We start from the raw sequence: 27,170 nt of genomic DNA, 5'->3' as shown, positions 1-27,170 counted from the left end.
GTTATCCTGTTAACAGTTCATTTCAATCAGACTTTATACTTTTGTTCTAATCTTTCTTTTCCAGAAACTAGCAGACCTTTCTCTTCGTATCCAGCAAATTGAAACAACTCTCAATATTTTAGATGCAAAGGTTTGTATTTCTGAATAACTTATAGTATAAACTTTGCTCCACATGTACCACTTCTCAGTCATACTTTAATTTCATTTGGGAATGAATTCAATTTAGCTCCTGCATCCATAAAGTGGCACATGTTTTTTGTTTGTTTTTAATTTATTATAACTGAATAAAATGATATCATTATGAACTGTTAACTGAGTTTGTTTAAATGTACATGTGAACTAAAATTTCTTTCATTATTCTTCGTCAAACGCATGTGAGTAACACGCTAACAAATTGGGGTGTTCTATAGTTCACTCCATTTGATGGAAAACTCAGTTTTCTTAGTAATCATTTGATAACATAGTAAAAATTATGTAAAACTTCAGATGTTTCCAGAGCAAAATTTGGAGAAAATATCAGCTATTTCCTATTTGCAAATATACTGAATGCTAATGAAGAATACCAATTTTGATGTCAGAAATTACACAATATAACTAGCAAAAAATAGGAAAGAGTTTTGATTTGAAACCTTGCAGTTTTATGTTTTCCCCGATTATAAAATAGTGGAGACATTAGTATATTTTTGTGACCTTGTCCTTTTTCAAAAAAGTTGATCTGAAAAAATACAGAATATTTATGGAGAAGTAAAATGGCTAATAGCTTTGGCATAATGATCAGAATGTCTAGTTTGTACTTTCTGTATCTTGTGGACATAAGCCATTATATTTCTCTCAGAATATTTCTGTAGCCTGAAAAATTTAGAATATCTAGCCTTGGCTGTGTTGAACATACTCTTCTAGCAGCCATACCTACTTGAAACTGGGCCATGGCTACTGTGCTAAGTACTGTCATCAGTCAGCAGTTCTCAATGAATACTGTTGCTTTAGATATTACCTTTGGGTTGGGGTTGTTTTGTTTTTTTTTTTTTTCATTATTTTTCATTATGAGCATGTGCCTTATTTTAATGTTTGGGGGAATTCTTGAGTTAGAGTCCATAGTTACAAGTTAAGTTACTGTATGAACAAGTTAACCTTAATTATTTCCATAGCCATAAAATTAATCCCTAAAGTTAGCCAAACATCTGACAAATGTCTATCACTGATCTCAGAATGAAATCAGAAAAGAGCATTTGCATGGATCTTGCAAATCCAACCTGAAATACATAATTACTGACAACATTCCCATCTTTTGTATATGAAACAGACACATTTTAGTAACATTTGGTGGTAAATGTTTAAAGAAAGGAAAAAATAATGGGCTGTGTCAGACATTAAAATGTGATGACAGAGTCTTGTCATTTCCTAGATAATTCAAACTTAAAGTGTACTACAAAGGACTTTTTTTAAGTACAAAATATGTTTAATAAAAATCTATTTACAACAACTGTTTGAGGTAAGTTTTCTTATCCCCACTTCATAGGGGAGAAAATTGATGTGTAGGGAGATTTATAGAAGGTCATATAGCTTGTGACTTAACCCATGGGCAAAGCCCATGCTTTTATATCTTACACTAAGATCCCATATATTTTTTAAAATAATTCCTGGGAAAAATGTTTATATGAGTGAAGTTAGATTTATGAGAAATTATTCAAAAATACTTTTATTTTTGAATACCTTTCACTTTTAGATAGTTTATGGCATGGAGAATTTCAGACACCAATGATGAAATTTTTAAACCCTATTTCTATAGGCTTAAAAACTTAAGATAGCTATCTAAAACATACACTCATTTGGAAACTTTTTTTTTTCTTTTTTTTTTTTCTTTTTCATTTGGAAACTTAAAACGGTTAAGCAGCTTAATATTATCTTCATATACTAGCATTAATTTTCTTGTTTTCTTTTTTTTAGCCAGAAGAGACCATTAACTTTATTTTATTTTTTATAATAAATTTATTTTTTATTGGTGTTCAGTTTGCCAACATACAGAATAAAACCCAGTGCTCATCCCGTCAAGTGCCCCCCTCAGTGCCCGTCACCCATTCACCCCCACCCCCCACCCTCCTCCCCTTCCACCACCCCTAGTTCGTTTCCCAGAGTTAGGAGTCTTTATGTTCTGTCTCCCTTTCTGATATTTCCCACACATTAATTTTCTTTTCTCAGTTGTCATCCATTCCAGGCCTAGATGATGTCACATTTGAAGTATCTCCTGTAAGCGTCACTGGTATCACAAATGAATCACATTCTGAAACTACTTCAGAGAAATCACAGGTAAGTTTTTCAGTTCCAGAAAACATGAGCAAATCTTTTTGGTTAAAAGAGACAAACCTAGCAGCAGGCTTGAAGAAAGAAGTTAAATAAAGATGTAAAAGTTGAATAGTAACATTTTAAAAGCTTGAGATAGAAAATGATGTTTGAAAAAAGTTAACTGTTTTATGGTTCTTTTGAAGAACTCCCTGAAGTTATTTATTTATTTATTTTTCCCTATAAAAGAGAAACTATATAGAGGAGTAGGAGAAATCTTGAACATAATAAAATTCTTCAAGTTCACTATGGACATTTTCCATAAATTATGATAAGAATATTTTTAAATGTTTTATTATAAAAACCTTCAAACACACACAAAAGTAGAATAGTACAATGAAGACCTAAAGGCACATCACCCAGATCCTCCAGTAAAGATTTTGTTACATTTGCTTCATCTAGTTTTTTTGTCACTTGCTAAAGTGAATCCCAGGCATCATTATCATTTCACCACTATGTAATTCCTTGAGCATCTCTGAAAAGTTCTGGAACTTTCTTGTATAACCACATGCCTGTATCATAAATACTATAATTTACAGTAATTCCCAACTGTCATCTAACCCTTTGTTATTCAAAGTATGCTCCAAGCACCAGCCTGGGCATCACAGAATCTGAGGTCCATCCCAAACCTACTGAATCAGAATCTATATTATATATATAGTAAGATTCCAAGGTAACTTGTAGGCTCCTAAAATTTGAGAGATGCGGGATCCCTGGGTGGTGCAGCGGTTTAGCGCCTGCCTTTGGCCCAGGGCGAGATCCCGGAGACCCAGCATCGAATCCCACGTCGGGCTCCTGGTGCATGGAGCCTGCTTCTCCCTTTGCCTATGTCTCTGCCTCTCTCTCTCTCTCTCTCTGTGTGACTATCATAAATAAATAAAAAATTTAAAAAAAATTGAGAGATGCTGACCTAGAAATATCAAGTATCTAAAAAGTGTGGTTTTAGAGTTGATTTGTTCAAATTAGCATCCTAGTAAGGGCCACACTTTAATTTACATTTGGTTCTTAATGTATTGATGTTCATTTATGCCCTGTATACATTTAAATTTTATATTACTTTTTATGTCAACAAATGAAAATTCTCATTGTTGCAGAATAGATAATTTCTAGTGTATTTCAGTGAAGTATTAAAATTCAAAATAAAATGATCACTTAAATAGTGATCTGTCTAGTAGTACTGAACAAACAGACTTCTTATCTATATGGATTCTGCATTTGCACCTGGAGATACTTTTCACAGGATACTTATCAGATTATGAGTACATTGGGTGTGACGATAATGACTAACAAGCAGAAGGTGCTTACCTACCAGGCATACTTCTAAGTGCTTTTCAGAAATTAACTCATTTAATTCTTACAGCAGCCCTATGAAGTAAATACTGTATTATCACTGCTACCTGTGTGAAATGATGTACATCATTACGTAACTTGCCAAAGGTCAAAAGAACAAGTAGAAGAGCTGGAATTTTAACCCAGGCAATCCAGTGCCAAAAGTCCTAGCTCTTAACCTGCTATACTACACTGTCTCCAGCACCTGTGTTGAATTCATTAAATATATTGAACATACATGTATGAGGCCATGAGAGGAGCCATAAATTTAATTATAATATGTTTTTGGGGAATAATTAGATGAACATTTACTTAATAATTAGATATTAGAAAATTTAACATCCATCTAATCAACATAGTAGATTTCATTATGGCCACTGGAATATATATAATATGGAAGAAAAAAATCCAGATGTTTTAAAGGAGTTTATCTTCACAAGATCCTTTCAATTAAATATGAACCATGCTTTTTCTAAAACAAGTCATGTATAAAAAATATTAAGAAAATGTTTTCACTCTACCTAATAGTTATTCTTTGATGGATATTAGCTGTCATATGTCTTTAAGTAGTTTCCGTTTAATTTCGAATATTGCTTTTTCCAGGTGTTATTTTGAATGCCATCTGTAGTATGTATCCTAAAACTTAAGCAGTTGTGTTGGTCCTGCCTATTTAAAGTCTCAAAAAATTGATTACAAGTAGTCACAACTAAATTTTCTAAAATTCAGAATAATTGGTATATTTTGGCAATTTTCTTTAAAAACTATATATTAATTCATTTGAAGAATTTATGAAGTTCTGTTGGCTTCCTGGGTTTAAAAAATTGTGGTCAAGTCTTGTGTTGAGTAGCTTAATACCTGTTTAGCATGTTCTTAATATACAAATCAACATCTTTTTCTCCATTGTTATTATTTTTTATGTAAAATATTTTGAAATGGAACATAAGTACTGCTTAACACAGAATCACTGGCATTACAGTCAGCTCACTTATCTGGTAAAGGATAATCATGTACTTTTTTAATCACTCATCCATTTCAATCTCTAATCTATGTGAGTTAAAGAAGGGCCCAAGGTTTATATACTGACCTTTCTGCAACTTTAATTTCATAGTTCGGATCTTATCATTACTCACATCCAGTTGTGCAAATTGAGATTGAGAATAAAATGAAGGACAGTTGAGAGATATGATAGAGTACTTAATGGATCATTCAAATAGCAAAGGTGTAAGAGCTGACATAATTAAACTTTGTTGAGATCTTGGTTATTAGGCAAAGTTAACAGCCAAGTTTTGAAAATTCATTGGTCCTGTGTGTAATTAATTCTTATTTGTTCCATTGTGCTATTGTATGGGTTTATTGTCCATAATTAAAAAAAAACCATACTGGGGTCTTGTTTGAATTTTTTAGTTAATTAAATGTTTTGGATGTTTTGTATTTATGTATTTTAAAGATTATACACACACACACATTCATTTTTGTATATTTAGTGTCATATAACAGGAGAAACCTAAGGGATTTGGGGATGTTTTATTTACTTCAGTGTTTCAACAGGTTTAATATATATTTGAATTATCTGAGGAAAAATCTTAATATATAATTCAAATTCTAAAACCTATACATTTAAAGATATTTCTTGATTTATCTACATTTCAGCATAGACATATAATTGATTTCATTCTGTTGAGGAGCATCCTGTAATGCTAATATATAGATAATGAGAATTCACAAAAGTAAACTTAACTCTAAATGTTCAGGTTGATAGAAGAAGCAAGAACTTTATACAGACAGTCATAACTTTGCATTCTGAGGACAGGATTCCAATATGGACAATTTTCATTTAACACAGTACCATGCAAAATGAGAACTGCCTATATGATAAAAGCATTTTTATCTAAAAAGACCGTTCCCCAGTATTTTTTATTGTAAGTGGTATTAATATTAATAGTTCTATATGTAGCTGAAAGATACAAACTAGATAATTTTGTCTAAAAAAAAATGGACTTCTCTTTCACAAATTCTCCATGTATTGCTTTCTAAGATGATAGAATAGCCATATACACTTAGACTAAGATTATTTAATAAATGAGGAATACCTAGAAAATCAATTTACTGTCTGCAAATCAAATAGTTTTATTAGCGTTATTAAAAGCTTTATTAAAATAATGTGTCCATTTATATAATTCATGTTTTATGAAAATATGGGGGACAACTAAAGCAGAATTCCAATATTTTTTAATGCCATGAGTATATTTACATTTTTAAGGAACAATTATAAGTTGATATTAAGTGGAATTTCCTCCAAAATCATATTTAAGTATTTGTAAATATTTGGAAGCATATATCCCATAATTACATTATTGGTATGTAAATTTAGAAATATGATTTTTTTCTGATATTGATTGCATTAGAATTATAAAAAGATACATCCCTTTTAAAGTAACATAATGGACCCCTCTGTGAATTGTCTGAAGATTTACACACAATACTCTCTACAGCAGAACAGTTTACAAGACTCTGGACCACAGAGAAGTGAAGTAACACCAGAAAATATCTTAACTGTAGCCAAGGACCCAAGATATGCCAGATATCTCAAAATGGTTCAAGTGGTAAGCTAATTTGGTCTGTCTTCTCTGTCTATCAGCCTCATTTGAAATTCTTAACCTTAGAGGTCTCATTGTTATTTTTTCTGAGAAAACTGCTAAACTGAGTGACCAAGTTTTCTAACACTCTTACTTCTTTCCTATGTTTAATTAATGCCCTGGTAAAAAGTGTCTTCCTAGTTAAAATTGATCTTTCTAGTTAAAATTGATCTCCACTTCAGACTAACACAGTTTAATATTTAATATTTATGTAATTTTTTTTTGCTTTATATAAAGTTATCATAGCAAATCTTAGATGTATCAGAAGAATGAAAGTGCACTATTTCTTAAATCATGTGGCTTTGGCTTAATTCCTGTATGCTAGTACAAATAATGGGTTTTGTGTATTTTTATTCTGAATTTCTTCTGTCACTGATTTGGTCATAAAAAAGAACCTAAGTCTTTTGGCCATTTAAGGTACAGCTTTTAATATTATATGACTTTAGAATTCATTTTTTTTTCTGAGAAATCATTCCATGTATGATACCAAAAATATCTACAATTGTCTATAATAGCAGAAGTTAATTTCTTTTTATTTTTGTATAAAGGCCTATTGCAATGGTTGAAGGAATTAATTGAAAAAATAATGTATTTCTAAAATTCTATCAAGCAAAATAAATATTAATATTAAAGAACGGTTTGATTTGCTGTCCATGACATTATTTATCATCAAGATAATTAAAAAACAAATACTGTCAGATAATCAGAAAGAGTAGATTAGTTCATTTAGAAGCAACAGAAGTGACACTGGGGAGAAGAAAGTACATTCACTTTTCCTGGCTGTCAGAAAAAGTGGATTTGTCACTTTCAGAATTCTTCATTGGCAACCCAAACCCTGAGCTCTAGGCTTTAGAAAAAAAAAAAAAAACCAGACTTGGGGATGAAAATACATAAAGTTCTTTTTATAAGAATAAAGTAGGGCTAGTTTGAGTATGAATTATGATAAAATTTTAAAGCTAGAACCCAGTAAAGCTGTTTTTATAAAAAATATGGACTATTAAAACCTGTGTCTTACTCTTTCAAATAACAGAGGAAAAGTTTCAGAATGACTCTGGAAGACTTTTTATTTAGTCTTTTCATGCCTAACATATATAAAATATGAAATAGGAACATCTACTTGATGATATTGATAAGAATGCCTTGAAATCTTTAATAGAAGACTACATCTTAGGATAATTGTTATATTCTTGATACCTTGCTTCTGACTTTTTGAGAAGTTCAAAAATTTATTATCCTTTTCAGTGTAAATTTACTGTCCATTTATTCCACAGATATTTATTATACATTCATTTTAAGGTAGTGTATTAGGAATTGTTTAGATTTATTTAGCCAGATAGGGTTCTCAGACATCACTTGACATTTTTATTTTTATTAATTACTTAGACAAATTCCATTGTTTTTCAGAATCATAAATATACTGTGTGTGTGTGTGTGTGTGTGTGTGTGTGTGTAAATGACTGTAAATATTCACACAGCCTATGAGACCCTATCCAATTTAGCTTTCCTATTGCCCTTTTGATCTCATATCTTCACTCGCTCTGCTCCAGCTCTCCTGGCTGGTTTGATGTTCCTTGAATAAATATATAGACAGTCTCCTAGCTCGGCCCTTTATCTTAGCTATTCTACCCAAAACACTTTTTCCCAGGTATCTTGATGAAACATTTGCTCCACCACTTTTTTCAGATATTACCTTCTCTCTGGCCCATTCCTTTTACCCATTCCCTGCTGTTTTTTCTGATATAACTGGCCAATAAGATAAAAAATACTACATATTTTACATACTTGTCTCTTCTATCACTAAAGTACAAACTTAACGAGGGTAGGGAATTTTTTGTGTACTCTACTACTCTCAATTCCTACCTTGCACATAGTATTTACCTATGAATGAAAATAGCTACAAAATTCCTCTGTGCCATTTACCTTTAGATAGGTTTTGGTGATAGGTTTATTTTTTATACCAGCTCAGTGGTTTTCAGATTAGGAAGCTTTATCAAAATATGTTACTGATTCTTACCATACTAAATAAGAATCTCTAAAGTTGGGACTTGGAGCTAGAGCTATATTTTTAAAAATAGCTCTTTTGATTGAAAGCTATTTAAAAATATTTTATGTTATGTATAACATCGTTAAAGTATTTTTTATTTTAAAACTAAGAAATAATAGTTCTTGTTTTTATGTTTAATTATGTGGCACTGCTTGGCACTTAGCTTCAGCCTATCCTTTTGCTTGGTGTCACTGAGTATGAGTAGAAGCTCAGTTTCTTCTGCCTCAGAATTTTCCTGTTTTTAGCCCAATTTTCCTGATTTCAGTCCTTTGCCTCTCTTTTGCCTTTGGTATGTGTGTTTCTAATTCCTAAACATTTCCAAGGTTCTGGAAGTGCTACTTCTTTGTGGTATCCCCTCTTCCAGCACTTGGACTTGGCCTTCCTAAACTATGCTAAGTCATCAATCATACTTTTATCTGCTTTTAATTTCCACATGTTATGGTTCATATATGCTGCTTTGTCATTAAAATTAGTGTTTGTATTTTATTTCTTTTTGCCTAATTGTTTGGGGGATAATTTTCAAGAAGAAAAAGGGGAGCAGCATCTTTACACTACCATCCTAAAACTGCAAGTTCATCCAAGTTAAATTTAATTTTATTGTTTTCAGTTTATTGTGCCAACCTGAATCCCAGAATCTTATTACCCAACTTTTGTTTCCTTCTGCTTTCTATCCTGTATTTCATTCTTCAGACAAAACCACAAACCCTTCTCAATATTAACTTCATACTTTTCCACCTTTGAATCTAGATTCCCCTTCTCTTGATTACTACACGTCCAAATGCTGCTCATCTGACATGTTCCTATGAATATTACCTTCTGAACCCACCAACACATAAAGCTAGAAATAATATCTCCCTTCAGTGATCTGTCTAACCACTTAAGTTTCTTTATGGAATTTATCACTTTATATCTTGATAATATATACATATTTTTATTGCCCCTGTTGAAAATGAACCATGAGATAAAGTATTTATCTTGACCATCGTTGCATTCACTTTAACATCTTACCCATAATGGTACTCAATCAATATTTGTTGTATGTTCTATTTTATCCTGCATATTAACTCTCCTTCCCAGCTTTGAGTCACCTGGAAACAGAGATATATTACTGTTTTTTCAAGTCACTAATTTTATTTTATTTTATTTTATTTTCAAGTCACTAATTTATGTTTTGTAGGACCAGATTAGGAACAGACCAACTAGAGGTCTCCCTGAAGGTTGATAGGAATCTGCCAGTCATTATTCTTTGGAATATGGTCATTAAGCCATATATAAATCCACTGTTTTTCCTGTTGTCTAAGAATATCATGAGTGACTGTCAAAATATCCAGCCACAAATGTAGTTACATGTTTGACAATGTCCAGGATTGTCTTTCCTTGGCATGGTCACTACCAGAGCTCCTATGGCTTCTGCATAATCATTCAGTTCTGGGTTTTTGTTTATATTTATGTATGAAATAGTTAAATCAATTCCCTTCATTACATCCTTTATCTGTTGGAGGATGAAATTTTCAGCAAGGTGATAAGAATTTATCAGAGGCTCTGATTTGAGTAAAATTAAGCTGCCAGTACATGTGAATAGCTAATGCCCCCATCGTGGCTGTATCTTGTACTTGTTTGTAACATGGTTTATGAAAGACTGATCTAAATCCTCCATCTGGTCAGGTGATCAGACTCCATTTGATAATACAACCAGTGCCTTCTTTTAGCCTCACTTGGCCAGTGAGTCGGGAGGTTTCCTTTATCCCACATTCAAGAATCTCCATGGACGTGTGTATATGTTGATTTATAGACATCTTCCATGTTCCATTGTAAAATATTGTAAGACATTCTTTTCAAATGCCAGCTCCCATTTATGAATTCCTTTCCAGTAAGTGTTAACAGTCCCTGAGATTTACTTATTTTGATATTGCAAGCTTGCTTTCTATAAACACATACTTTTTTTTTTTTTAGGCTATTGGATTTGTTTTCTATTTGTTTATATTTCTCCTCTTCATCATTACCTACTAGTTCTTCCACTCTGTTTTTTCTCCTATCATATTATTGTTACTTATAGTCATACAGTTTTAACTGAAGATTATTTTTTTTATTCTTTGATTTTAATTTAAAGCCCCTTGATCATACCTGTGTGGGTCTTTTTTTTTTTTAAGATTTTATTTATTTATTCATGAGAGACACAGAGAGAGAGAGAGAGAGAGGCAGAGACACAGGCAGAGGGAGAAGCAGGCTCCATGCAGGGAGCCCAACGTGGGACTCGATCCTGGGACTCCAGGATCACACCCTGGGCCAAAGGCAGGCACCAAACTGCTGAGCCACCCAGGGATCCCCTGTGTGGGTCTTGTTAAGCATAATTTTTTGGTTTTTCTGAACTACTTAACACTTTTCCAAGAGTATAATCATTTTAGTGTCGTAAGTCATTCATTACCTAACATATGGTTCTTTGGCAGCATCTGCATAGCTGGTTGTGTTTCTTTTTTAAATTTTATTTATTTCTTTGGGGGAGCGAGAGAGAGAGAAAGAGAGAGAACATAAGCAGGGAAAGTGGCAGAGGGAGAAGGAGGTTCCCCACTGAGCAGGGAGCCCGACGTGGGGCTCCATCCTGGAACCCTAGGATCATGACCTGAGCCAAAGGTAGAGACTTATCCAACTGAGCCACCCAGGCGCCTTGCTAGTTGTGTTTCCTAAATCCATACCTTTACAAAGCTATAACTTTAACTGGAAGAACAGATGACAGTACCACCTTGCTTTAGAAAATGCCTCACAGCAGTAAAAGAGTCATATAATAATTTGAATCATTCAATTTCTATCAGTGATTGTGGGAGGAATCTAGATAGCTTTGTATATCTATACTCAGGGTAGTTAGTAAATTGCCATCCTATTTTCTGTTTAGTCTTCTAATCAATTGTTCATTTGGCTGAGATGGTTCAGTTCCTTGAGTGTAACTGAGAACAAATAGGATTCAGAGAGATTAGATAGAAAATCGAATTTAACCACTTACTATACGAAGGAGCCTAACCTCAGCTAATTCGAGAGGGTAGCTTCATTAGAAATTGCCATATCTATATTGGAAAGTATTTCACCTCCCAACAAAATTGTAGATTTTTATTTAAATGCCAATTTTTCTCAACCTTAGAGGGTTACTAAGGTTCCTCTTTTTTGTCCACGACTAAAAATTGCATTTTGGGGTCCCTGGGGGGGCTCAGTCCTTTAAGCATCCAACTCTTGATTTTGTCTCAGGTCATGATCTGAGGGTTGTGCTATCGAGCCCCATGTGGGTTCCACACTGGATGTGGAATCTGCTTAAGATTCCCACTTCCCTCTCCTGCTACCCCTACCAAAAAAATTGGTTCTAGTTACTAATGTAGAGAAAGACCAATATACGCATAATCCATCATGTGAGTTGTATTTTGGCTATTGGTATGATCTTGAGTAGTTTGTCATCCATTGTACACATTGCTACATGTTGTGTTAGAAGTCTACAATCTGGAATGTAGGAAATTGTTTGTATTAACAAAAGAAAAGAAGGTAGCATGGTCTCAAAAATACCTGTGTTTCTGAAAAAATCACTATATACCAACAGTATAAAAATCTCTAAAATCCCCCAAATAACCATTTCTTTTTTTTTTCAAATAACCATTTCTGTACCCTGAAAAGGAAATTAACAATGCCATAAATTCTCTCACCTCTTAAGGACAATAATAGGATTTCTTTAATTTTTAATTGCCTTTATAATTTTGTCATTTAAAAGTATGAGCTGCTGCTCCATAAGCAGAGTCTTACATCTGTAATTCCATTTATGTTGTTTCTTTTCTTTTCCAAAGTGTAATATTCTTCTACTCAGTGCCTTAATACTAACTAGGCCCTCAAACCTCTTGTAATCTATCCTCTTGCCTCCTTCTTGAATTATTGTCTAAAACCATTCCATTCTTTCTAAGACAGGGAGTAGACAAGTATTTCTCAAACCCTTTAAGCTTCTTCACTAGTATAAAATCTTGAATTTGCTTTTACTTACTATCCATGTAGCAATCACTCACTTCAGATAGGAAGACATAAAAAGTCCTACAAGTTACAAATACAGATTTTTAAATAATTTTATTTATTTTAGAAAGAGTGAGAGCAAGAGAGCACACAGAGGGAGAGGGAGAAGCAGAATCCCCGCTGTGTAGAGCTCCCAATGATGCTGGCCTGAATGCGGGGCTGGATCCTAGGACCCTGAGATCAGGACATGAGCTGAAGGCAGACACATAACCAACTGAGCCACTCAGGTGCCCCTATAGCTTTTTTTTTTTTTTTTTTTTTTTTTTAATTTTCAGGCTTCTAGGATGTCAGGATAAAACTACAGTCTTTTTTTTGGCTCTCTTTCTAAGCTGCCATGCAAATTTCCTCTTCCTGAGTCCTGGCTATCTCCTAGAATGTACTGCTTTGGTATTTGCCCTGCCTTGCTTGCTACAGGTTTTAGTTTTAGAAACTAGGCAATTCATTTGCAAGTACATGGATGGAGCTAGGGTATATTATGCCGAGTGAATTAAGTCAGTCAGAGAAAGACAACATATGATCTAACTCATGTGTGGAATTTAAGAAAGAGAACAGATGAATATATGAGAGGAGGAAAAAGAAAAAGAGGAGAGAGGGAAATAAGCCATAAGTGACTTGTTCTTAACAATAGAGAAGAAAGAAACTGAGGATTGATGGAGGGATATGGGTGGGGGATGGTTATTAAGGAAGGCACTGGTTGTGATGAGCACTGAGTGTTGTATGTAAGTGATGAATCACTGAATTCTACTCCAGAAATGAATATTGTACTGTATGTTAACTAACAAATTGTAAATAAAATTTTAAAAATTTGAAACCAAACCAAAAACATTAGGTAGTCAAACCTGCTTAATTATTAAAAACTTCTTTGAACAGAAGCCAACAGAATCTTTCAAGTATCAGAAGTATCAGTTCACAGAGAAGTAAATAGTACCTTGCTTTTTTGGTCTCCATTATCTTTTTCTATCACTCCTACATTACTACCTTCTGTGAGGCATAAGAATAATCATGTTTCCAAAAAGAAGTTGTTTCTCTGTGCCACAACTTGAATGCCGGGAGTACACCTAGATCTTTATTCTACTTCTGGGATGCAACATGGTATAGTTTCTTAGTTTTGTAATACAGTCCTATGTGACCACATTCAGGCCATGTCACCTCTCAAGTCTTCAGGTCCCTCATATATAAAATGAGATCTGAAGTTCCCTCTAGGTTTGAGATCTATTAATTGATCCTCAAATTTGGATCTCATTATTAATGAATGTTCCTGGAACACCTGCTGGCATTTTCCGATTTTTTTTTCCTTTTTAAGAAAGTTTTACACAAGATTTTTCAGTGAGTAATACTGTTGTCTTCCAAATTTGGCAGATAATCGATTCTGATTTAATGTTTGTTGTCAAAATAGTGCAGCACAAGCCTTTACTAAATTATATATCGCTTTTATAACTTAACTGGAATTGTGTACATAGATCACTTTTCCAACAGTTCTCCCCTTTTTACTGGCAAAGTTTGGTGAATCCCTTGCCAGTAATAAATTGTACATTGGGAAAGTCCGACTTCCACATTAAGCTAATGACTTGTATTTTTTGAAACCATATTTGCCAGTCTCTTCGGACACTTGGACTTTTTTAAAGCTCTATTTTCTTTGGCTGGCTTAAAATGTGAATTGAATAATCTCCTTGGTTTTGGTGGTTCTGATGCATCTGTTGCCAGCAGTGGATGTTGGCTTGGGGAAATGTGACTTCCATTACCTAAGGATGAAGAATCTCCAACTGATTATTAAAGATGTTCATCAGGACGTTATATACCTTAGACCTGGGGAAAATAATCAAGCATGAAGTAGAGTGCTCTTTAGATAAGGTATAGTTTTTGTAAGGTAGTTAGTTAAAGGCTTTAAAGCCTTGTTTGGGATATGGCCCCTGGTGTGACCTCCCATGGTCTAGAGTTCCAGGATAGGTTCCTCATCACTGATCAACAGTGTCATCAAAAAGGAGGAGCTACTATTTCATATATAGTCAAAGTTGTGGAGAACACTGGTATAGATTTAGTGTAACAACTATATGATACTTTTTTTTCATTGCTTTTAGACTCAGTAAATATTATGATATATTAACATGTGGTTTTAGTTTCCTTTATAATACCCAAAGTTTACTGCTCAATATCAAGGTCAGTATTTTTTCAGTACATAAAGGTTGGGGTGCCAGGGACAACTTTCCATGGTGTTTTAGCATCTCACTGTGCATTGAAGATAAAAGCTGCATGTATAATGATTGATTTCCTACACATATGAATGTGGATGAAGTTGGATACTGAAAAGATACAAGTGAACATTTGCTCATTTAATTAATTGCCCTATTCAGTCAACTTTGCCAATTGAAGAGGAACAGCCAGGTCCATTTGACTACAACTAAAAGAAAAAAGCAAAGCTTAGCAGAATGGTAAATTTGAACTGGGGTAAATGGAACTCAAGAGAGGACAGTTATCCTCCTTCCTCTATATTCTGTCTTATAACAAATGCAAAGGGGATTAGATAGAGATTTCCCCAAAGGCAGAAAACTGTGACAGCCACCATTTGGGAGCCCTTGAGGTGCTATCTCTGCTTTTCCGTAGCCTGAGTATTTGGAAAACCTAGAAATAGGTAACTTTTTGTTGTATTTTTGGCCCAAGAAAAAGAATTACTTATTCTCTGCTAGTTAGTGAACTAGCCTCTAAGGAAACCATGTGTGAAGAATTATGCCAATTTTACTGGAAAGTGTTTCACTTTCCCAAAAAGATTGTAGATTTTCATTAAAACTTTTTTCAATGATTTCAAAATCACTTAGGATTTTTCAATATTTTGGCTACCTTTTGAACCCTCTCCAAGGTGCCTTGAAAGTTAGGGAGTTCAGAGCCTGTCATACTACATACAGTTTAATGTTGAGAAGTATTAATTTTAAATTATGTATTCACCCTTTTGTTTATTCTTTGCTATTTTATTTTTCTTATATATGTTAGAGAACAGTAAACAATATTGCTAAGTTCAGGTTTTAAATTTGCTTTTTCTGATACATTTGTTTTCCTGATTTCTCCTTTTCCTTAGAATACTGAAGGAAAAACATGTAGTGGACAGGTACTAGTAAGTTAGATGGTTGTCAGTATCCATTTGGTAATAGTCTATGCACCTGCCTTATCTATGCCTCAGATATTCTTTGATAATAGCACTTTGCCATAAATATATAGCTGACACCACATATTTTTCATTGTAGTTTTCTTTTGTGGCAGTCATTTGCTAAGAAGATGTTGATTTGAGTAGTTTGTTTCCAGAAACTAGTTGTTTACCAAAACTATTTCTATTTATGGAACTTCTAGTCTCTGGAAAAATACATTTTAAATTGTGAACTGCAGGAGCATTTTGAATCCTCAGTCTTATTTAAGGAATAGTCACATACCAACAAACTGGTGTATGTAGAAATCAGTGTTCCTTAGAGTTGTAGGAGGATATCTGGCTGCTCTAGACTCGAATTTTTTGTTTTTTAATAATATATCAGATAATTAAAAATCAAATTTAAAAACAATTTAAAAGGAGAATAAATGGAACTTGAGATTATTGAGATTACAAAATAATCTTTTAAAAATAATCGATAAGGTAATACATTTAGTATGCTAAATTTGTCAGATCAGTTTTTTCTAAGTATAAAAGTTATGTATGAAAAGAATATATTTCTTTAGGAATTTATTTGCATATTTTTGTGTAATTAGTATCATAACTAAAATAATTTACATAGGATGGCCTATCTGAAACAGTCCTTTAAAACCAAAACATTTAATTTATTTCAGTTTATTTTGTGGAATACCAGTAAAATTTATTTCATCTGCCTTAAATTCACTGTAACACAATACCTCTGTATGCCTCTCCCTGTAAAAGAAGGAAAAAGGAATTAAGCAAAATAGGAGAGAATATTTGGAGGATAAGCTTAAGGTAGTTTTGAATTTCATAGGAATCTCCTTTGAATGGCATATAAAATGGGAACCAACAAAGACGGGCTAAATGCAGAAAAGTATTTTAACTTTAAACTTCATATCTTTCATTCCAACTCATTTAAACAACTCTAACTTCAGAGGTTGTGACAAAAAGAACAGTAATCTATTATTAAGGTTCTTAAGGAAGCTTCTGAAGATACATATTAACAATGACAGTTTTTATAGTTGCTGAAATGTGGTATAGTTCTTTTATTCTGATCCAACTATAATTTTTTAGTCACTCAACTTCGATTTCTCCATGTCCTTTTATCTTCTTTGCTACTACTAACCACTCTGCCAGAAATAAGGGACCTCACAAAAAAGTTTTCCAAAGAGGAGGAAATAAGTGATGTAAATTATGTAGTTATTTACTTAGATTTACTCTTTTCAAAAATACTGTGATTCTCACCGTAACTAAAATTTGTCTAAGATTATGGTTTATCAACAGGAGGAAAAGTAAAAGACCAGAGAAGCAAATGAGCTATAATAAGGAAGTAGGCTCAACACTGGTGGCAGAGAAATGTCTTAAGTGGTTTTAGAGACCATCAGCTTGAGAAAGACATTTTAGCACCATATTTAACAGAATCTAATAGTATAAACATTTATAAAAATGGGGTAGATAGCCCTTGTGTGAAAGATAATTTGTCTTTAATGGATCACAGCAATGTAAAGACACAATATTTCATTTGTAAGTAAATTTTTTGATAAGGATTGTTTTACAGTTTGGAAAAATGTGAATATGTTAACTATGTTTTAAAGGGAAGTAGATTTCGAAATATTAAATTTCATATTAATGAAAATTATTTCTCTACTTGAAGATACCTACATCTTAATACTGCAATTTTTAAAAATATCTCCAGATGTAAGTACATCTTACCATAGCTTTTCATCATATAAGACAGCATCACAACTTTTTTCGTTGTTTTCCTAGCCCAAGTTCACAAATGACTTTTATTCAGTTAATTGGTGAGATCATGTGATGATGACACACACTGATAACAGATTCAGGACCCTTCTTCATTGTCGTTCTATAGCCATGTTGAATGGCTAATACTGATCATCAGTCTTTAAGTGGGTACCTATGGATCACTAAGGGCACCGAACGAGACTCATGACACACCTGTTCAAACACATTATCACTATTGAAAAATTAGTTCAGAAGTGACTATTTTGTGGTTTCAATCAGTAGAATCATCTTTGTAATTAATTGCTAAGAATTTTATTCTTTACAACTTTTATTGCTATATTTGGAGATATTTCTTTGAATCTCCTTAAATAGGTACATGTAGTAATTTTCAAAAACTGAACAAAAGGCCATCTGAACTTATTATGCTTTTAATTTTGGTAGTGAATTCCAAAGTGATTTGTTGTAGAATTTTTTTTAAGTTTTTATTCCTAGAAAGTAGAAATATAGTTAAATTTAGGAAATTTTGATGAATACATGTTTCAAAGAACAAATGTCATTTGAGTGAAATGTGGTGTAGCAAAAAAAATATATAGCTGAAGTATTCATAATGGCATTCTAGTATTGATTAGCCTATTAGAGCAAGTCTTTAAATTTTAAATATTATTTTACATTATAATGAGGGGGGAAATGGGTTTTTCATAGCACCAAATTGCCCTTAAATCAACAAATCCCTGATTAGCTACAAAATGCAAAGAAAACACACAGTGCAGCATGATCATTACGCGTGACATTTATCATGTTACAGGAATATCAATGGGAAAAATCAATCACATGGGGAAATTGATGCAGCTGTATTTTTAATTGACTCATAACAATAGATCCTTCACCTTTTGAAATAATTTCTTTAAAGGTTTTTCTTGATAGGCATTTAAGTTAACTTTAGTTCCGTTCCCAAAAGGCACATGGGCTATTGGCTAATGTATTTATTTTTATGAATATACTTCACCAGTGTCCTGGGGTCCTAGTCAGGACCAGTGTCATTTTTATCTATTTCATCATGGAATTTGTTCCTTCATCTGATGAGCACTCAGTGAGAAATACTTTCTCACTACAAAACTTATCTCTTGAGATAATCAATGAAAAATGGATAATTTACTCTGTTCCATATAAACCACTGTGTATAGCAGTAGTCAAGATATGTGAACCTCTTTTATTTCCCTGCATATTTAGGTTCAAATCAGTGACCCTTCATAGCAACAGTATTGGAGTTAATATCAGAGTCTAGCATTTTCTAAATCTACCGAAGTCATTAGTGATAAAGCTTCCCTTTTTTTTAGATAGCCATATTCATTTTACATGATTAAGAGATATATTTTAAATTAATTTTGTATCCCTGTACAGAAAACTTCCAGAAGGAGATCAGTGATCATATGCTTGCTTCTGTGGTAGGATTAGTGCAGTATACATTTAGTATCTATTATATAGAATATTTCACCTGAAGATTTTATTCTCATTATAGCACCCTACCTAATATTTTCATAAAAGGCAGTATAGATATTTTTAAGATCACACTGTTGAAAATTAAAAAGGAAAGAAATGGTTGAGTCCATTTCACTAAGTTAAAATTTAATTAAACAACCTGATTAGAGTACTGGGTTGCCTTTTTTCCAACCCATGGCTTCTTTTCAACTCCTATTCATTCCCTCTCACTGCAAGGAAAAAAATACTAATTCACCTGTCAACTCAGCAGATCATTTTGTTGTTGTTGTTGACCTAGGTAAAGGAAAGAGACTTAGTATTTTACCTTTCTAATAACTACATTGTTGTGATTCAAGCTCATAAACTGAGAGGAGAAACCGAAGTATACAGAGCATTTTTTGTTACTTTAAAAAAAGTCATTTATCCCTATTAGATTGAGTTAGGATTTTTCTTCTCCCCTTCTAATCTAAAACTTTAGGAAAACCTCAATATGTTTTACAAAAGAATTTAGTAGCTTGTCTTTCATTAACGCAATAAATATAAATACTGGCAACTTACAGTTTTTGTGATACAAGAAACTAGTAACTGTTAGTGTTGCCATCATAATTTCATTAGTGTGGCTTCTTTACACACTTTCTCCAGTGACGCAAATACAGACGTGATTTTTTGGAACATCAAACTTATGGCTGCCTTCTCTCTTCTTCATTACTTATGTTGGACAAACTGCCATTTTCACTTGCCAAAAATAATCCCACAGTTCAGTAGACTTCAGTTTTGAGGTCTCTCATGTCCTCCTTAGACCACCAGTAACTTTGTCTCTTGGAGATCAGAAATTGCACACTTCTTTTTGATGTTTAATAAACCTGACTCTTTCCTTAACCCCTGAGGAAGAATATATCAAAACAACAAATTTTCTAAGCAATATCACTGGAAACATAGCAGCAAATCCCTTTGGAATGCATCCTTTGGGACACAGGCCAAATTATTTTTGTATCAAACTTTATGAGATTTGTTAAAGTGATAATAATACTAAAGTCTCTATTAGGGTAAGATAAGTCATTTGTATTTTCTCTTATCTGTATCCATATACAGAAATGACTAAAGAGTCCCCAAATTTTGGTAGTATTTGTATTATTGTGCTGTAAAGAACTTCAAGAAACTAAGGGTAAATTATGGAGTGTACATAGTTAGGTTTCTCGTATATACTATAACCAAGGCCATGAAACTCATGTTAAAATAGGAAAGCTTATCTAATTCTACCAACTTCCATTTTCCCCATTACTCCCTACCCACTGCTTCCCTCACTACCACCTCATACACACACTCTGCTATATTTTAGGAAATGTTTTTTTCCATCTCATTTCTCCTCCCTTCTGTTTTCTCGGCTTTCCAACTTACTTCTATAACCTTTCCAATGATACCCTATGGATTATGCTAAAGTATAATAAATAAATCACATACTTTACTTGAGTCTGTAGAAAGACCTTATACCATCAAACCATAGTTAATAGAAACTGAGAGGTCTTTTTAAAGAAGTGTAACGTAAAACTCTGCTCTTTATCACATCTATCCTTAGCACTTTAGTGTTTTTTATGAAATGCTTTATAGTCCTAACTTTCCTGGTTCTACTAAATAATTAAGTAATAGTTAAGTACTTAATTATCAGGTAAAGTTCCCAAACTTATTCAAGTGTCAGCTTTCTCCTCTACCATTAAAATTAATGAATTTTAGTATGAAGTAATTATTAAGTACATTTTGTTTAAAAACCTTTCTCTCAGGCAGCCCGGGTGGCTCAGCAGTTTAGCGCTGCCTTCAACCCAGAGTGTAGTCCTGGAGACCTGGGATTGAGACCCACGTCGGGCTCCCTGCATGGAGTCTGCTTCTCCCTCTGCCTGTGTCTGTGCCCCTCTCTCTCTCTCTCTGTATCTCTCATGAATAAATAAATAAAATCTTAAAAAAATAAAATAAAATAAAATCCTTTTAAAAATTAAAAATAAAAACCTTTCCTAGTTCTAGGAAATATATTTTAAAAGTGGTACAAGTTTTAAGCTCATGCTTTTTTGGTTCCAAATATAAGTATCTGTGCACATTGGATGCCCCTAAGCAAGTCGCTGCCTTTTTTTCTTTCATTTATCCTTAAACTTTATAAGCTAACAAAAGGTTTTATCTTCTACCTTCTTTGTCTTTTAACCCTACCATATTTCACTTTTTAAAATTTCTTAAAGTTTGTACCATGAAACAGTATTACTTTCAGGAGTGTGACTTTGAAGAGAGTTATGTGATGGTACTATTTTCATCTAACACTTGAGGTGCATTTAAGTGTCCATTGCTTTCTGAGTCTTTTTTTGTTTTTGAGAGAAAAAGCCCACATGTGAGAAGAGTGGTAGAGGAGAGGAGCAGAGGGAGAAGAAGAGAAAGAATCTAAATCAGGCTCCACACTGAGCAGAGACTCTGAGGTCATGACCTGGGTCAAAATCAAGAGTCAGTTGCTTAACCCACTAAGCCACCCAGGTGTCCCACTTTCTAAGTCTTAACAAACTACATTTTATTAATTTATAATTTAAACATAACAGTTATGAAAATAAATACTATAAAAAGGCCTGTAAATAACAGTCTTGACTTTGCTGCCTCTCAGGAGAGAGTCATCCTGATAACCTATAAATTTGAAAGACAGTCTTGTTTTCCCAACCTCCTTTAACCTCTTCTCCTATAGCCAAAATAAGAGACTGGTTATAGAAGGCATCTTCTGACACCTAGAATTGTCTTTTCTGGACATTTTTTAAAAAGTAAATAATTAAATTTTAATACATTTTCTGATTTTAAAAATGAATATCATAGTTAGTAAAGATCTGAATTTACTTGGCAAGATCTGTAATATTTTTATGTGAGATATATGGTCATTACCTTTGAGGATTCTTCATACTGAATTTTTAATCCGTTTGATTCTCACATTTTTACATATGCTTGCCAAGATTTAAACAATTTTATTAGGTGAAATGTAAAATAAAATAAGCATTTGGGGGAGGGAACTATCTAAGCAAGTATCTTTTTGTTCTTGAAAGTATGTTTGAGACAACTTGTGTAAGATAGATTATTTACAGATTTATGTTTCTTAGTCTTTGTATTTTTCATTTTAACTAAAACTTCTATCCCATCTTTAAGACTTATCTCAGCAAATCCTTTGCTGGTCCTCAACTCAGCCTTTCCTTGGGTCTAACATTACCCATTATGCATGCCTCTGTTCTCAATCGCATGATTGCACTTTATCTAACAGATCTATTAGGCTGCTCCCTGAGGGCAGAGGCTGATTATGTCTTTTCTCAGATGAAGTACTGTGCTGCCATAGTGATTGTTAAACATTGTGATATCAGAATTCTGCTAACCCAGTAAATTTACCCCTAAGATCCTTGAGACTAGAAAACACATGGGACAACTGCAAAAGGAAGCAGGGGAACCTTAGTTGGGTTGGTGCCCAGAAAGTTGAGGGTAAGAGTTCTGAGAAACTGGACTAGAGCATCAGTGCTCCTAAGAGGCTTCTTCTCTCAAAACTGAATGTCCACACCTGGCTAGTGACATGGAATGCCTTAAGGGAAGAGTGTGCAGTGCCAGTCGAGAAGTGATGGAGCTCTTTACCACCTGGGCTCTGGGTCCGCTTACCCCTTCTGCCATGTGGGATGAAGACGGGATGAAGATGTATGACAGAAAGGGTCCCAAATGTGGGTAAAACCTTTTAAAGCACAGAAGTCATACTTTTGAAAGTGATATAATAAAGGTCTTCAGATTTAACACATCACACTAGTGTTTCTTCTTTGGTAATGATGCGAAGAGCAGGAATTGGAAAGAGATTTGATTGCATCTTCTTCCCTTAGAGCTTTATAAGTGAGCTTTCAGTAAATATTTATCATCAGATCAGTTGCCTTTTCAAGTAAATATGTATTTATTTTTGTCATATACTTTTCTTATTGTTTTGATGTTCTTATCCTGAATTTTGAGATTCACATGTTCCTAATGTTTTTGTGACTTGTATACTACCAGCATTATCATTATTTAGTGTTTGTATAGATATAGACAAGATACATAATACAGCGCCAGGAGAGTTCTTGAATTTTATTTGACATTTGTCCAAATGGAATTGGACCATTGCTTATGAAAAGAACATTAACATAGCTATACTTAAGAATAGAAAGCTCTGGCAACCTGGGTGCCTCAGTGGTTGGCTCAGGTTGTGATCTCAGTGCCCTGGGATCGAGTTCTGCATCAGGACTGAGTTCTCCCTCTGCCTGTGTCTCTGCTTCTCTCTCATGAACAAATAAAATCTTTAAAAAAAAAAAAAAAAAGCTCTGAAGTCTTTATTTGAAAAGACATTCACTCATCTTGTTAAGCATTTATTGTACATTCCAGTCAAGATTTTAATCATTTGCATTGTCGACTTTTTTTTTTTTTGGTAGTATAAGGATAGTGAAAATGTGATATCTGACAGCAGAATTAGTAATGGATAAGTTCAAAGGATTTTTAAAGGATAAGTTGGGGATTATGTAATACTGGACAGCACTGATTCCATTAAGTCAGTTAAAATGTGTACCTTATTAGATTATTCAAGCACTACATACATACTAATGTAAAAGCAAAATAAGAACTATTTTAAATAGTGAACCATCTAAAAGGTGTCTTATTTTAGGGAGTATGTGGAGACTTATAAAGTAGGCTTTTGGGGGATCCCTGGGTGGCGCAGCGGTTTGGCGCCTGCCTTTGGCCCAGAGCGCGATCCTGGAGACCTGGGATCGAGTCCCACGTCGGGCTCCCGGTGCATGGAGCCTGCTTCTCCCTCTGCCTATGTCTCTGCCTCTCTCTCTCTCTCTCTCTCTCTCTCTCTCTTTCTCTGTGACTATCATAAATAAATAAAAATTAAAAAAAAATAAAGTAGGCTTTTTATTTTAGCTTCTATTTATTTATTTTTTCTGGTTTTATTGAGAAATAATTGAAATATATCATCATATAAGTTTAAGGCATACAGCATGATGGTTTGGTTTACATATATTGTAAAATGATTACCACAATAGGTTAACACCCATGGTCTCACACAGATATAGGGAAAAGAAAAGAAAAAAAGTTCTCATGGTGATAAGAATTCTTAGGATCTACTGTCTGAAGAAGTTTACTATATACCATACAGCAGTATTTGCTGTAGTCATCATGTTGTACATTACATCCCTACTATTTCTTTATCTTACAACTGGAAGTTTGTACTTTTGACCACCCACCTCCCCATCCCTACCTCTGGTAACCACAAATCTGGTCTCTTTTTCTATGAGTTTGGTAGTTTTATTTTGTTTTTAGATTCCACATACAATGAGATCATGAAGTATTTGTCTTTATGTGTTTTAGCATTATGTCTTCAAGGTCCATCCGTGTTGTCATAAATAGTAGGTTTTTCTAATTTTTTATGGCTGAATAGTATTCTATTGTGTGAGATATATCTTTTTTTTTAGGTATGCTTTCCCTCTTTTTTTTTTATTTTTATTTATTTATGATAGTCACAGAGAGAGAGAGAGAGGCAGAGACACAGACAGAGGGGGAAGCAGGCTCCATGCACCGGGAGCCTGATGTGGGATTCGATCCTGGGTCTCCAGGGTCGCGCCCTGGGCCAAAGGCAGGCGCCAAACCGCTGCGCCACCCAGGGATCCCGTGTGAGATATATCTATACCACAACTTATTTCTCCATTTGTCTACTGATAGACACTTAGGTTGTTTCCATGTTTTGACTGTCATAAACAATGCTGCTACAAAAATGGACTTACATCTTTTTGAGTAGTTAGTATATTCATTTCCTTTGGATATATTTCCAGCACTGGAATTGCAAGATCATCTGGTAGTTCTAATTAATTTAATTAATTAGAGAAATTAATTTTTTGAGAAATCTTCACACTATTTTCCATAGCAACTGTACCAATTTACAGTCCCACCAACAGTGCACAAGGGTTCCCTTGCTCACATTCATCTAACAGGCATGAGATGATATCTCATTATTTTTAATTTTCATTTCTCTATTAACTAGTAATGTTGAACATCTTATTGTGTACCTGTTGGCCATTCATATATCTTCTTTGGAAAAATGCCATTCAGGTCCTTTGCCCATTTTGAATTTGCATTATTTACATTTTTTTTACTATTGAGTTGTATAAGTTCTTTATATATTTTGGATATTAACCCCTGACAGATATATGGTTTGTAAATATTTTTTCCCATTCTTTAGGTATTTTATTTTCACTTTGTTGATGGTTTCTTTTGCTGTACAGATGCTTTTAGTTTGATATAGTCTCACATATTTTGTATTTTGTTATTTGTGCTTGGGTGTGATTTCCATAAAATCATTATCAACTCCCATATCAAAGAGTTTTTTTCATAAGTTTTCTTCTAGGAGCTTCATGGTTTCAGGTTTTAAATTTAAGTCTTTCATCCATTTGGGTTAATTTTGTGAGTGGTATAAGATATGGATGAGGATCAGGCTTCGTTTTTTTTTTTTACATATAACTATTCAATTTTCCCAGCACCGTTAATTGAAGAGACTGTCTTTTCTCCATTGAGCGAGTATTATTGGCTCCCTTGTCAGATATTAGTTGGCCATCTGTATTTGGGTTTATTTCTGGGCTCTCAATTCTGCTTCATTGTTGTATATATCTGTTTATATGAAGGAGGCATTTTTAATTATTGATTATCTTATGTCCTTTGCTTAGGGTGTTCCAGTGATGGCAATAAGAAACAAAATGATATCAGAAGGACTAGACCCAGATCTTCTTGAGTAAGTAATTATTCTAATATCATATTATGCCAAGATGTTAAATTTATCAGTTATAATAAATATATTCCAAGCTCTATATTTTTCCCCACTATACAGTATTTTATGGTTGAGGAAACCACCTCATAGATAGTGTCTCTGCGAATGTTAGAAAAATGAAAAATCTCTTCTTCTACTAAAACCACATTTTAGGAGCAGTTTCAATAGATAATTGATGAATCTATATATCCAAAAGAGATGGAATTTGATGACAGTTTTGCTCCACAGCAGTAGCATCCAACAAAAATTTTTTATGCTACCTTTTTCTTTTCTTTTTTATTCTATTCTTTCCTTCCTTTCTCCCTCCTTTATTCCTTCCTTCCTTTCTTCCTTTCTTTCTCTACCAGATTTTTAAGACCTTAGTGTATAGGAAAGTTACCATGATCTAAGTTGAGCCAGATTGAGAAATAAATAGGATAAAGCCACTCTAGGTCTGCATTAATAATTGCTGTGAAACTAGATATCTGTTTGTGTGAATTTTATAAAAAAATGTTTTTGAGAAATGCTGACAAATTGTGGCTTAGAATTTTGACAATAATTTATTCCATCCAAGGAAACCTGGCTACATTGCTCATTCTGGATAAAATATATCTTAATGGATTATTCAGAGCTAGTCTGTTTTTCAAGTATCTAGATATTTGTAAAGTGTCCAGTTTGGGGTTTTAGTTCACCCTGATGTATTTAGTTATGTTATCCAGACATTCATACTCTACTCGCAATATACTTTGAAATTTTTCTTGGCGCTCAGCCCTTCAAGAAAATGTGTGCATTTTGGAGGTAAAACACAATAAAAGTCTTCTTCTCATATTTTATCTTTTAAAAACAATATTTAAGAATTTTTTAAAAGTCTGTAAGAACAGATTTCACACATGTATCTACATTTAGTATATGTCCAAGTAGCAAACAGTTCAAATACAATGGCATATATTGGTAATTTGAACTCAGACATCTCCAAGATATTTGGCATTTGTTCTGGAAATTGTTTCTGACACACACTTTAGAAACAGATGGTTTGTGACATATATTTTAATGTGAATTGAGCATATGGGTCCAATCCATTTTGGTATTCATTGGAATATATGTTATAAATATATTTAACATTGACCATGACCTCTTTTTTGCTTCTGGATACACAGTAGACCTTCTACAATAACAGAGCTAAAATGACCTTTAAAATTATTATTTTTCTCTCTAGAGAAAGTGTAATGGAAAACTAACCATCCAGTTAGCATCAGCATATGTTGGATATCCAATCTCTTTACCCCCTACTGGCTTCATTTCATCCTCTTCCCAGTCTAAACCTACTTCATAATCTTTTACTTCAATCAGCTACCCACACCAAGAACTTGAAAGTCATCCTTCAGTCTATCCTATTCCCTGTCCCTATCAGTCACTATGATTTTTTTCATTTTTAATATCTCTCACAGCTGACCACAGGACTCCATGCCTATTGCTGTTCAGCTCAAGCCCTCATCATTTCTTACCTGAACTATTATTTTAGCTCCCAATTGGTTTCCTTAATTCTCTTTCAGTCTGTCACTAAAGCCTTAGTGAATCTAAACTTTCTGTGAC

The 27,170-nt window shown here is 33.5% G+C and overlaps 1 protein-coding gene across 12 annotated transcripts in view; it reads left to right on the top strand.

Annotated features, from left to right (window-relative positions):
• WASHC3 (WASH complex subunit 3) overlaps positions 1 to 27,170 on the top strand; it is a 115,360-nt gene that overhangs the window by 6,945 nt on the left and 81,245 nt on the right. For 4 of the 12 annotated variants that reach the window (XM_072724727.1, XM_072724726.1, XM_026013070.2 and 1 more), the window contains exons 3-6: positions 65 to 130; positions 2,200 to 2,307; positions 6,162 to 6,272; positions 25,498 to 25,562. In XM_072724727.1, coding sequence (XP_072580828.1) covers positions 65 to 130; positions 2,200 to 2,307; positions 6,162 to 6,272; positions 25,498 to 25,562 — 350 coding nt within the window. The remainder of the gene's footprint in view (positions 1 to 64; positions 131 to 2,199; positions 2,308 to 6,161; positions 6,273 to 25,497; positions 25,563 to 27,170) is intronic. The other 8 variants (XR_011994955.1, XM_072724728.1, XM_026013071.2 and 5 more) reach the window with 3 other exon arrangements.

This window comes from Vulpes vulpes, chromosome 10, assembly GCF_048418805.1.
Source record: "Vulpes vulpes isolate BD-2025 chromosome 10, VulVul3, whole genome shotgun sequence".
NCBI classification, from domain to species: Eukaryota; Metazoa; Chordata; class Mammalia; order Carnivora; family Canidae; genus Vulpes; species Vulpes vulpes.
Note: the sequence above shows the minus strand (reverse complement) of the source record. Positions and strands in the feature narration are given on the sequence as shown.